Below are 13,317 nucleotides of genomic sequence, written 5' to 3'. Positions count from 1 at the left end.
TGTATTCTCGAGGAAACTCTTTTAATACGTTCAGCTCTCTACGAACGGCATGTGTCTCCTCTCGTGTTTTTCTTCTCCCCTTTTGTGCTGATGTACTTCGATGATCTGTTTAAACCATGTTCACGGGTTAGAAGGCTAGCTTCCGCCTGGGAGTTGTATGTAATTGAATGTGGCCTTCCTTTGATCTGCCAAATAGTTCAGAACTTGCATACATTTACCAGAAAGAAGTTTTAACATATGGTTAGTGTATAAGTGAGAGGAAGACTTTTTGTAAGGATGAAAAGGTTCCTATTTTGATTGAAATAGTTAGCACTATGCACTGCCCGTCTCGCTCTTCACAATATTCTGGTGGTATACTATTCAATATATGTAAGTACCCAACCAAGCTCTGGTATGAATGAACACATAAATGTTTCCCCGGGTATCCAAGTGCCTGGTCTTTTAAGCAACCCTCCTTTGTAATATTCCCAGTGGCCAGATATACTAGACTGCCATCTAGGATTTGGTACATGCTTTTAATGGATGAAACTGCCTCGGCTATGATGTAGACTAGCAGCCCTTTGCACACCTCCAAATACTAACTGGAAAGAATTATGAGGATTTAGCGCGACAGAGAAGGAAATGTGATTTACCTTTAAAGTTTTCATCAATTGCGGGTAGCATGATTATTATCAGATCAGACCTATCATTCTATTGTCTTTGAAATGGCTGGTATCCCTCACTAAGCTCAATGTAGAACTCAGATTGCATCTCTTTAACAAGACATTATAGGAATGTGCTGGACTTCAGACTTTAAGGGGCCCTAGTAGTCCCATATGGGTAATGTGCTTGTATTAAAAAAAAAGAGAGAACGTTTCATTTTATTTGTTGATTAAACACATTTAAAAGAGTGTTTCGACATCCACTCCGCATACCGGTATAATTCTGCAAATTAAGAGGACGATACCTATGTCGAACACTATACTTAAGTAGTGACTATATTTACCATTTTGATTGGTCTTTTTGCAAATATGGTAGCTGGTGCACAGAAAATCAGGTAAAAGTATGCCCTCTCATCTTCCACTGTACTGTTTTGATTACAATTAAAAGGTTTAGGTACTATAAAATGCTGTATGTCACTGTAATATCTATTAATTTTGTTTTGTAGCACTGGCAGAGTGTTATGATGGCTTACATTCTTCTCCTCATGGCAGTGGCGACGATGGTGTAAGTATTTATCAGGTGCTTCTGAATAATTATGAGCTAACTCATAAATGCTTTCATTCTGTGGGAAAACATGTTTTTGCACTCTGTCCTTTAAAACATGAGAACATTGAGTAATCCCCATATTTAAACTTTTCATTAAGGACGTTGAGGGTGATGCAGGAACATATACCAATAGCATTGACAATTAAATGTCTCATCTGGACTGCAGCAATTATTGTTCCATCCACTTGGCTGACAATGGAAGCTGTTGCAGCTTTTAAATCTGCTCGTGAACCTGCCAAAAGAAGTTGTACACAGACGAGTGTGTTTAACTAGAGTTGAAAGGAGAAAAGCCCACTGTGTTGATTCCAAATATGTACTTCTTTCAATTCATTACAATCCTTAATTTACTTTAAACCTTGAGTTATTCTTAAAGTGCCAATGTGCCTGTGCTATGAAAAAAAGTACAAGTGTGATCGATCGTGTGTATTCAATCTCCTTTGTTGTGGGTGAAAGTCTTTTTGCTTCATTAGTTAAATTGTGAAGTTTTGGGTGATAAGTCTGATGTTATTTCCTTTTTTTTGGGGGGATTTTTTTTTATTGAACCAGATCCGGACAGACAATACAAACAGAAAGAGCATTTTGCAATCAACTCATTACAAATGATAAATCCATGATGAAAAAAGAAAACAAGAAAAGAGAAGAAAGCAAGAGCTGAATCAACATAGCAATTAAAATAAACAACACAGGATTATAAAATGACAATATACCAAATGTTCTAGCCACTTAGATTATATCACAGTTACGACAAGTCAGTTATATCAAGTATTTATGTGGTAAGGCTGCTACATGCTTTCCAATTCGTAATTGGGTGCCATATTGATTCTCCAAATTTCTTCGCTCTAATTCCCCTAGTTGCATAAATAGCCGTCTCAAAACTGAAAACTGCTAAAAATCGGGCCAGCCACATCTGGAAGCTGGGAGGTTCCAATTCTTTCCAGCGGGCTGACAAGATGATTCTAAGAACAGCTGTTCCAATCAATAGCAGTCTTTCCTCGTGTTTTGAAACTTCTAACGAGGAATCATAGCCAAAAATAAAAAGTGTTTCGGATTCAGGGAGTTTACGCCCAAATAGCTCTTGCCAATAATCACTAATCGCGGTTTTAATTAAATCGAGCTTGGGACAGCTCCTGAACATATGTATTAATGTCGCTGGACCCTGTAAACATCTAGGTCACAGATCATTTTCCCTTTTGCCCCATGTAAATAATTTGGCAGGTGTGTAATAAAGGTTAAAAACAGTTTTATAAGTCTGTGCTTTAAGATTGCTAGCCATAAAAAGTGAGTCGCTTAGTTCCAACACTCTATAGATATCAACATTGGGATTGTTAAGTTTAGTAGCCCAATTTGTTTCTGTTTTCTCTAGATCATCTTGGATGTTAGTTAACAAGAGATCATAAAGCAATCCTATTCTTGTGCAGGGTTTATTAACGGCTTCAATAATATCCAGTCTCATTAAACATAAGGCTGGTCCCTTTGCTTTAAGATCGGCATAGATTTGTACAAATTTGATATAATCACCATTAGAGAGTTGGTATTTACTTTTTAAATCTAAAACGTAGTTTCAAAATTATTTAACAAAAAATCCTTTATTCTACAAATTCCAAGCCTTTGCCATTTCCTAGCTATAACATCGTGGGAGAAACCATAAGTAAGCTTTGATTGAGATAATGAAGTATATCTGTTAAATTTCCTGATATTCATATGCTTGGCAATCTTAGCCCATACCTTCCAAGCACTGTTTACGATTTCAAATTTACATTTCTTTTTAATATCTTTTGCCTCTGTTTGCTGTAAAAACAACCCATTTGCATCCCTCACAAGAACCAGCTCATATATTGATGGTAAGACATTAATGTCTAAAGTAGCCATCTCTGGACTAAAATTGACCAGCGGTGAGATTTGTTTAAGAAGTGCTGCCCAATAGTAAAGACTAGTATTCGGAATGGCAAGCCCACCTCTATCTCTAGGTAGTGACAATAACTTATGAGATCTCCTGATCTTACCTTGTTGCCATAGGAATTTGCTCATAAGAGAGTCGAGTATTTTTAAGGTCTTTGCCGCTACAGCAAGGGGAATTGCGCGAAACAGATATAAACATCTAGGCAGCACATTCATTTTAAGAAAGTTGCCCCTTCCGATGATTGATAGGTGAAAGCCATTGACCCGATCCAGATCTTTTTTGATTTTTTCAATAAGAAGGTTAAAGTTAAGGCCGGTTATTAATTTAACATCAGAACTAATAATGATTCCCAGATAGGTAGCTTTATCAGCTCTTCTCTGATCGATGTAATTAGTATTATCTGTATATAATACAATTGTCTTCCCCCTGTTCAGAGAGTACCCTGAGTGGATACCATATTCGGAAGTTAAGCTCACAATTTCCTCCATAGCCTCAACCGGGTCAGATGTAATAACAGCGATATCATCGACATAAGCCAAAACTTTTGTCGCATATTGATCACATATGATTGGGTTGATAGATTGGCTCTCAAGAAATTTTAAAATTAATGGGTTTATATAGAGCGCAAATAATAGGGGTGAGCAAGGGCACCCTTGTCTGGTGCCCCTGGTGATATTAATATACCCAGATTCAGACCCTAACATCTGAAGTTTTGCTCTAGGAGATATATACATGGATTTGATAGCTTTAATGAATTTAGGGCCGAAATTATTGTGTAGCATAACTGCCCAAAGGAAGCTCCACGAGACACGATCAAAAGCCTTTTCGGCATCCAGTAGGATCATTGACATCCGGCCCCCCGTGACAGACATGGCATCGAAAAGGGCTATCGCCCTACACGTGTGATCGGTAGTACTTTTACCAGGAACGAAGCCATGTTGCCACGGGGAGACAAGATGTTCAATAACCCCACTGAGTCTCGTGGCAATCACTTCGGCGTATAATTTGGAGTCCGAATTAATTAAAGAGATGGGGCGATATGAAGTTAGTTGCTCAGGGGGTTTTCCTTTCTTAGGGAAGACAATTATATTTGTTTTGATCCATGAATAGGGGGACACACCATTCCATTCGATCCCTAGAAAAAGATCATGGAGCAAAGGACAGAGTTGATGACTTAATATCTTGTACAAGTCTATTGGTATTTTATCGGGATCAGCTGCTTTACCCGATGAGAGTGACAACAAAGCAACTTCCACTTCATGTAAAGTAATTTCAGCTTCTAGATCTTCCCGGGTAATATCATCTAGGGTTCTTGATGCCTCATCATTGTGAAGGAGGTTATTAAGAAACCCATATATTTCATTATCAGTAGATTTAACTTCTTCAGTGTAGAGTTTCTGATAGTATTGCTGAAATTGTTGAATAATATCGGGCGTTTTTGTGTATACCTTACCACTATCAGATATCTGATTGATATGATTGGATATATTTTTTTGTCCTGTACGTAGAGCCAGCTGCCTACCAACTCTCTCACCACTCTCATAAATATCTTTCCTATAAGCTTTATACGTTTGAGCCGCTTTTGGCAGTTGATACATCGAGTGTTTAGCATCTAGTCCTTGCAAGATGATCGTAGTGTGATTTTCTTCCGCCTTCGCTAAGGCTGCCAGTTTCAAGTTGTAGTTACTAATATTTTGTTTTCTATCCCTGGCTTGAAAGCTTATAGTTTCCCCCCTGAGTGCTGATTTATAGCAGTCTCATACCACGTTCCTTGTGGCGCTAAAGCGATTAATATTGAAAAATTCTTCTGTCCAATTTTTGATAAACGTGATATATTCATTATTAGAAAGCAATTTACGATCAAATGTCCATTGTCTAGATTGTTTAGCTGAAGCTCCTACCATCATCGTAAAGACAAGGGCGTTGTAGTCTGATATAATTTTAGGGCATTTACTGATAGATGATTGTGTAGCTAAATCCCTAGTTGAAAATATATAATCTATTCGGACGTGCTTCTGATGCGGGTGCGAAAAATAAGTGTACCCAGAATTCTGGTTGTTTTGATTTTTTGCCTCCCATATATCAATTAGCCCCAAACTATTCACAAGTCTCCTAATTGCTTTATATACTTTAGGTTTTCGGCCAGTATAGATCTGTTGTGTAAGACCATTATTATTGAGCAAAGGGTTAAGGGAAATATTAAAGTCACCGCAAATAATTAATGGGCCCTGCCAAGTAGCAAGTTCAGATTCAAGATATGTAAAAACTGTAGGGTCATCCTGATTGGAGCCATAGAAAGTAAAAAATGTGTGTGTCTTGTAAAGCGCACTGCTACCCGGAGGCGTCCTGGCGCTATAGACCGCTGGGGAACCCGTCCTGGCTTTCCCTGTGAGATGTTCCCTCCTGGGTATCTCCAAGGTGAAACCAGGCATCCCCGGCGTTTGTGGGGGGCCGTTGTGGAGATGAGGCAAGCTAATGCCCAGAGTTGCCAAGTGTAATCCCTGGTTAGAGTAGGCACCGAGGCGGGAATTATCGAGTCCGCTGACCCTGGTTCACGACCCTGCCGCGTCGGGGATTGAACCCTGGTCCCGGGCCGTCCTCTGCTTCCGGGTCTGCCGCCTCTAACCAGTGAGCCACACCACTCCAAAGTGCAGATGGTTATGCCTAAGGCAAGTTTCACAATTGCCCATCTTCCATGAGAATCAGAGAGATGGCGTACAGGCCCACCTAAGTATGATTTGGCTAGGATTGCAACTTCTCTTATATTTGATGACTGCGTAGATTCAGCTAACAAATTATAGCCTCTTATCTTCAATAATGATCTCCTAGCCCATGGCACATGTGTCTCTTGGAGACACAATATATCTACTGGATTCAAACCTATTAGCTCAGACAATCGACGCTGTTTCTCATTGTTCAGTAATCCCCCTACATTCCAGGTTTGTATAACCAGTTTACCCATTATTCAGCACAACAAATTGACCAAAAGACTCTCTGGATCCCTTATTATTACAATTAGTTATTATCCAATTCATAAGCTTCCTAGTAGATTTGATGGAAAAGAAATAAAAAAAAATTGTCGCCAAATCTGGTTTATTTTCATTTTTTTTTTGTATTCCCCACCACCCTCCCCCCCAACCTCCCCTAGCAACCCTACCCACCCCACCCACACCTCTTTCCCCCCCAAAGTGTAGGCCATCAGACTCAACCAGAGTCTGGGTGATGAATGCAGTGTTACACCTGAGCTACCGCTTCAACTAAACGAAAAGAAAAGAGAATAACATTAAAGTGTATTGAGTGTATTGAGAAAAATTTGAGAAATTAGAGAAAAAAGAAAACAAGTACAAAAGGAAAATAAAAGAAAAGGGAAACCCTCCATTGAGAAGAGAGGCAGCATGCTACTAAACATATCTAAACATACCTAGACAGAACATGATAGATATTAATAACTATAGTATAACTTTTTCACAGCCTCCTGGTTAGCGTTATTAATTCTTAGCAAAAAACAAAAAGAGAAAAAAGGCTAAATAATACGCTGAAAAGTAAAGAAGATTTCAGATCTAGCTTTCCATTAGAGCTCTATTCAGTCCATTATTAATGCAGTTCTTCTATGTAAGTTTTAGCTTTAATCTCGGAAACAAAAAATGTAGTCTGGCTGCCCCAAACGACCTTAAGCTTTGCCGGATTGTTCAAATATGCTTGGGCTCCCTTCTCCTGAAAGGGTTTGATTAGTGACCTTAGGCGCCAGCGTCTCTCAACAGTAGCGTGACAGAAGTGCGCTCTAGTAAAGAAGGAAACCTCATTAAAGGTCAGTTTGTGATCAGGTCTTGCCTTTTCTGCCACTGTTTGCCTTAACAAAAAGTTACCAAAGTTTACTAGGATGGCACGAGGATACATTCCCGGTTTAGGCGGGGGATTGAAGGGCATTCGATGGGCACGCTGAACTTCAACGTCCCAATTCCAAGTCGTAAGTTCAGGCATCGACTTGCTAAGTAGCTACACAACAAAAGTACGTATATTTTCACCCTCCATTTTTTCAGGGATCCCCAGTATGCGTAAATTATTCTTACGCTGCCGGTTCTCAAAATCCTCCAACTTCCATTTAATGTCAACGAATTCGGCTTCTTGCAACTTAATTTTCCCTGAATTTACCGTTGCCTCGTTTTCTGTAGAGAGTACCCTTGCTTCTACTTCGGTCACTCTTTCCCCAATTTGGTGGCATGTCTTAGTCAATTTCTTAACCACCCCTTGAACCTTGCGTAGAGCTGCCCGAGATCGCTTACTGTCAGTAGCCGTCTGTTCCCTATGGGCAGCAATAGCTTGTAAAATCGTTTCAACAGCATTTGATGGAATCTCATGTCTATTGACAGTGTCCGCATCTACATCAGACCCTTGTGTAGTTTGTATATAGGTTTGAGATATGGGAAGGTGTTCAGCTGACGCTCGTTGATTCAGCCTGGATAGTGGTTTAGCTTTGGATCTAATCGTGTTAGTTTGTAGATCTTCCTCGAGGATACCTTCCTCCGAGGTATTAGAAAAGAGCAGAGATTCCTCATCTTCATCTTCGGATTCATCACTAAACTTTTCTTTTCCCTCTTCAAGTGATCCAGACTCTGACTCTGCCTCTACTCCTGTCTCATCTGAGAATGAGTAAAATACATTTAACTCTTGATCGCCTTCAGGAAATGCCGGGTGAGTAGGGTCTTTAGTTTTCGGGTCAGGATCATACGTTGGTTGTTCTCCAACTTTAAGGCCAATGTCAGTCATCTGAGGTGGAGGATCAGTAGCTATCTGTCCATGAGCTATAATGGCTGGAATAGGTGGTAGCGTATTCGTCTTAGTACGCACAATCTCAACTATCTCCTGGCTAGGAGTATTTACGGTATTTGCTGAGGAGATCTGCATATCTTGCCCTTCAGCTTGTTCAGCTACACCCATAATGTTCTCACCAGCCCCAGAAAAATACATACTATGTTTCCCTGCAGTTATTTCTTGGCTGGTAGCAGCGCTAGAAGGGTCAGGTGAATCAATAGTTTCTGCTTCATTAAGCTCCCCAATGACTTGTATACTCACAGTTTTAGCAGTCATAGCAGGCTGTATATGTTTAGGTGATTCCGAAGAGTTAGCAGCGGCTTCCAGGCTCTGCAGCGGGAGAGGTTGAGGATTCGGAGAGACGCTCACTATTGCTCCTTGCTTTCTCATCAGTAAGTCGATAACTGTATTTCCTGGACTAGCCATTGTCCACGTGTTATACTTATTTATTTTACGTTTGGATGCCAGCATCTCCTGTCGTGGTGAACACTCGGTTGAGATAGTAAGCTGTTTCTTATTCCTTGTTTTCGTTGATGTGCTGCTACCAGATACAGGTCCTGCTCCGTTTGGTGGTGCATCTTGTTGTTGCTGTTGTTCTTCCAATTCTGCTTCGCGGAGGGCTCTGGCAGCCTTCGCTAGCCTCGAACGGGCTGCCGCTGCAGATGCGGATTTGGATGGCATATCGATGGCTGTTAACCCGGTGATCTCGCACCAGGCTGCCGCGGCAGAAGTTGCAAATATGAGTCTGCACACCGCCTGTCACAGCAATGTATACAGCCCCCTGCGAGGAATATTCCTGCAGTCTTGTGAATGAGTGAGGAAAACGGAAAATGCGAAGAACGCCTCTGCCTCCGTCTTGATCTCAGAGGCACAGGAGGCGCTGGAGTCCTGCTGACGCTGGCGTTGCGATTGAGAACACCGGTGTGTGATTCCGGCCCCAATCCTACAGACGACCCAGCCAAGCAGCACCTGCAAGCCCTCGAGCGAGTCCGTTGTCTCCCGTGTTTGCTCATCAGGATGTGGCTTTTCTAAGCCCACACCAGGTAATTTCATCCCAATTCACCTTTACATTTTTAAGTTCGGCTTTCTTTTGAATTTTCGTTCAGCTTTTCCGGCAATAGGATGTCCTTCTCGGTCTTTTCCCTTTCTTTCTAGGTATCCTTTCACTGCTTCTTAATGCTCCATTTCAGTTTTCACCTTTCACCATTTCTTGTTTTCTCGCTTGTTTTTTGCTCAGCGCCATTGTGTATCAAAGTGAGTTACTCGTTTCGTTACTCGCTCTGAATATCTTATCTCACTCCAGTTTTTCATATAACGCAAGTCCAGGGTGTAAGGTGTTCTCAGTTACGAGTCAAAGTTGAAGAGGAGCGGAGCTCAAGCGTAGTGCTGCAACGCAGTCTACGGCCAGACCGCCATCTTGACCGACAGTTTTCTTTACAAAGGAAATAACAGTCTGATGTTATTTCCTTTGTAATACGCGATTACAGCTTGTCTACAACGATGCACTCCCAAAAAATCAAATGGGAGTGCAGCAGGCGCCCTACGCTCTATGGTAAGTGCTGGACAGATGCAGATGACGTTCAGTAGGGGGATTCTTGTTCTTGATGACACCATCTAAATGTTTTATCTGTGTTCTTTACCAGCCATTTGGGTTAATAGTCCAGAGTTGCCAGGACACCCAAGTGCTGGCTCATATACTGGATTTTGGTGAATTTCCAGTAGCAACTGTCCAGATAAGGTTGCCTGTCGAAGTGTCAGTAGCTGGTTATCATAACCCAAGCATGGGATCTCTTGACAAACCTGTATGTATCTTCAAAGAAGTATAATTGGCCCATGCAATTATTATTATTTTTTTTAAATTGAAAATGAAAGGCAGATTCCATAACTGCTGTACTTGTAGAGACTTCAAGCTATTTATAAAGTAGTATTTAAAGGTCGGTTTCAGGACTAGGTTCAATAATTCTTGCCAGAGCAAATAGTCCTACAAGGTCGACCAGGCATTTTTTAGTTTGAAACAGAATTTTATAGAAGTTCCTTGCCTCGCAAGTCGTTGATTTACAGGGCCAAAGTCAAGTCTGTTTTGGGCAGATGAAGCATTGCGAGGCAAGCAGAAAAGCTGTCAATAGATCCTGAGATTAGGTGTCTCTAACACTTAAGCCTCTCACCCACACAAGGGTTTACACTCATACCAGAGGATTGGCAAAGGTTTGGCATTCAGTACTCAGCAACGGAAGCATTGACTAGCCCCACCGACCCTTTTGTAATGTGGAGAAGGTCGACAATAGTCCAGCCGCCTTGGTTTTCATTCCGACTTTGTGAGCAGAGAAAAAATATATATGGGGTCTACAATTACACCTAGGTACTTATACTCCGAGTCCTGAATGAGCTTTGCATTGTGTAAGTACTACGGGTCTGCCTTTGTCGTATTTCTGGTGAATGTTAACACCTTTGTTTTTAAATTGATTTCTAAAAATGTTTTTGTTATGCATTTACCAAGAGTATTTAGCAGTCTTTGCAAACTGATCTTGTTTTGGCTCAACAATACTTTGTCGTCTGTATAGAGAATGCCAGCTAAAGGCTTCCTGCCTGATTTCGGAGTTTAGGCGTTTGCCAAATCCAGTTCATTTGGAAGAATATATAAAAGGGACAAGAACACAGCCCTGTTTCAGGTCTAAGTTCATAGTTACCTTTTCAGATATGCTTTTTCCATTGCCTTATTTAATCCTGATCCATTTATCAGTGTGAAGCAGTTGGATTATTTTCAAATGTATTCCAAATATCCCTCAGTTGGCTAGCTTCTGCCAGAACAGCGACCTGTGAACCTGATCAAAGGCTGCTCTAAGATCGACAAAGGAGCCGTGCAGCCTTGTTCCTGTTTCATAGGTCTTGATGGTGAACATAGTTTACCACTCATACCAGACAACGCATGCCATTACAGCGCGGTTGTTACAACAACTGTATTGTTACATCACATACCATTACAACGCAAGTCGGAACAACGACTTGCGTTAAGGGGCAGAAGGTGTTGCATTTAAAATCCAACACCTTCCCTACTGTTGCATAGACTGCAGTTGGATTAGTAAATTACACTATTATAACATCCAGCGACCTCTACAGCAAGTCGTTGTTCTGACTTGCGTTGTAAAGGTATGCGATGTAACAACGCAGTCGTTGTAACGACCGCGTTGTAATGGCATGCGTTGTAAATGCATGCGGCCTAACTTGCCATTTTCATCTTGTTTGGCATCAAAGTAAGGGCAGTTAGGTTTCTTAAGGTGCCCTTGCCAGGACAGAAACCAGTGTGATTGAATGGAACTCATTCCTGCTCATCTACCCAAGAGCACCGATCTTGTACTAAAAGACCATCACAATATTTTGCCTCGTAATCAAGAAAAGCGACCAGCATATAATTGAGTGGATCTGATTTGCAACCACTTTTGAAAATTGGATGACAAATCGCCCCTCTTCACGTCTGGAATATAATGCCTTGCTTTGTGATGTAGCTGAACATTGGGATGTGGGCTGCCACCCAGAATGCCGGATATATCTTAAAAAGTAACTGTGGCAGCCCATTACAGTCAGGAGTACCTTTCTGTTTTACTTTTTTTAATTATACTTTCAAGTTGCAGTATGGTGAGCAAGATTATTTCCCCACCTGTTTGCCCCACCTGAGGGAAAGCAGGAGAGATTGATTTGGGATAGTAAAAACTTCTGCCACCCTGAAATGCCTTTTCGCGGCGATGAACCCTCACTTTTTGTAGTTGCAGTGGCCCTAATATCTGTTGCAATGCATATTGAGGTACCACCCCTTGGGATTCCTTTGACTTTAACTTTTCTAGCAAAATCGTTGAACTCATAAAACCCTATGATGTCACTGAGTCTAAGCCCCATTTTTTTTACAAGAGTAGGGCACTAAAATTCCACCAGTAACTTATAGTGTGTTGATTGTGCGTCTTGCTCATCAGTCAGCTCATATTCCAGGATCTAATATGTTGGGATTCAGTACAGAAGTCCATGCCTGTAGAACCTATTTCGTCGGCCTTAATTCATTTCCTCAACTGGCCAAACAGGGCAACAGGGAGCCAACTTCAGTCTTGGTCATTGTTAGAGACGTGTTGATATTCGACATTTGAGTACTCATGCCGGCTAGTGCCCTTTTCCATTCGTTAGTGTTTAGGGTTTTCCCACGCTCTTCAGTATGGAGTACTCTGGTAACCTCCTTTTATTTGGAAGTGGTCTAACTACTGGTACATTGGAACCTTCCAACTAAATTGTTGGATATGCCTCCTCTAGTTGAGTGGTGAGGGTTATACCCCCAGGATAAGAGGTCATTCTTCATGAGAACAGCTGCAGCTGTCTGCTTGTTGCACAGTTTACTAAGGTGTGTTCTTCTCCCTGGGTGCCCATTGGTGGTAAAAAATGTACGTCATCAATGTGTGAGGACTTGATGAATTGAAGCGGTTTGATTTTCAAAGATTTTGATGATATTTCAATGATTCAGAACATCATTGGGCCCTCTGGAGACTTAGGAGCTCATTTCAGTGTCGGGCAGATCGCCATCGACAGGCTGTCGGTGGCGGTCCGCCCAAAAGTCAGGGACTTGGTCCATCGGCATTCGGAATGGAAACTGTGGGGGGTGTTGGACGGTCACGTTTTAATATCTAAATTCCCGACCTAGCATTTTTGATCAACCCATGTAGGATGAAGGTCCCTGTGAGTTAAAACCTGGAATTGTGCTATTTTGACCATTGTTACTATACACAATCAATGAGTGGTAGCCCACATATCCTTATTTACAAAAAGGGGTGGTGAGGGACAGAGTCTCTGAATTAAGCAGAAAGCTCTCACCCAGTCAAGAGATCAGGGCTAGATCCAACACCGTTTTTTAGCTCACTGCACCATCCCAGTTTCAGAACATGGCTGTATGCAAATTAGTCTGTTCCTGTCCCAGTGCATGATGGGAGCAGGGCAAACCAAACTACAAAAGCCAATTCTTACACTGGGAAGGAAACAAGCTCCCGGGGACCGGTTTCTGGCATTACAGCCGTCTTCGGCCCGGTTTGCTTCAATCCTGATGGTGCAATGAGCAAGGGTCTCACATCTGAGAATACCCTTCCACGCTTAGGGTGGACAAAAATATTTACAAAAAGGGGTGGTGAGGGACAGAGTCTCTGAATTAAGCAGAAAGCTCTCACCCAGTCAAGAGATCAGGGCTAGATCCAACACCGTTTTTTAGCTCACTGCACCATCCCAGTTTCAGAACATGGCTGTATGCAAATTAGTCTGTTCCTGTCCCAGTGCATGATGGGAGCAGGGCAAACCAAACTACAAAAGCCAATTCTTACACTGGGAAGGAA

The 13,317-nt window shown here is 41.6% G+C and overlaps 1 protein-coding gene across 1 annotated transcript in view; it reads left to right on the top strand.

Annotated features, from left to right (window-relative positions):
• Positions 1–13,317, top strand: part of TESMIN (testis expressed metallothionein like protein) — a 1,691,460-nt gene that overhangs the window by 373,146 nt on the left and 1,304,997 nt on the right. The window contains exon 4 of the mRNA XM_086958946.1: positions 1,148–1,206. Coding sequence (XP_086815072.1) covers positions 1,148–1,206 — 59 coding nt within the window. The remainder of the gene's footprint in view (positions 1–1,147; positions 1,207–13,317) is intronic.

This window comes from Lissotriton vulgaris, chromosome 2_1 (genome assembly GCF_964263255.1).
Source record: "Lissotriton vulgaris chromosome 2_1, aLisVul1.2, whole genome shotgun sequence".
Lineage (NCBI taxonomy): Eukaryota > Metazoa > Chordata > Amphibia > Caudata > Salamandridae > Lissotriton > Lissotriton vulgaris.
This window is presented reverse-complemented; position numbering and strand designations above follow the sequence as displayed.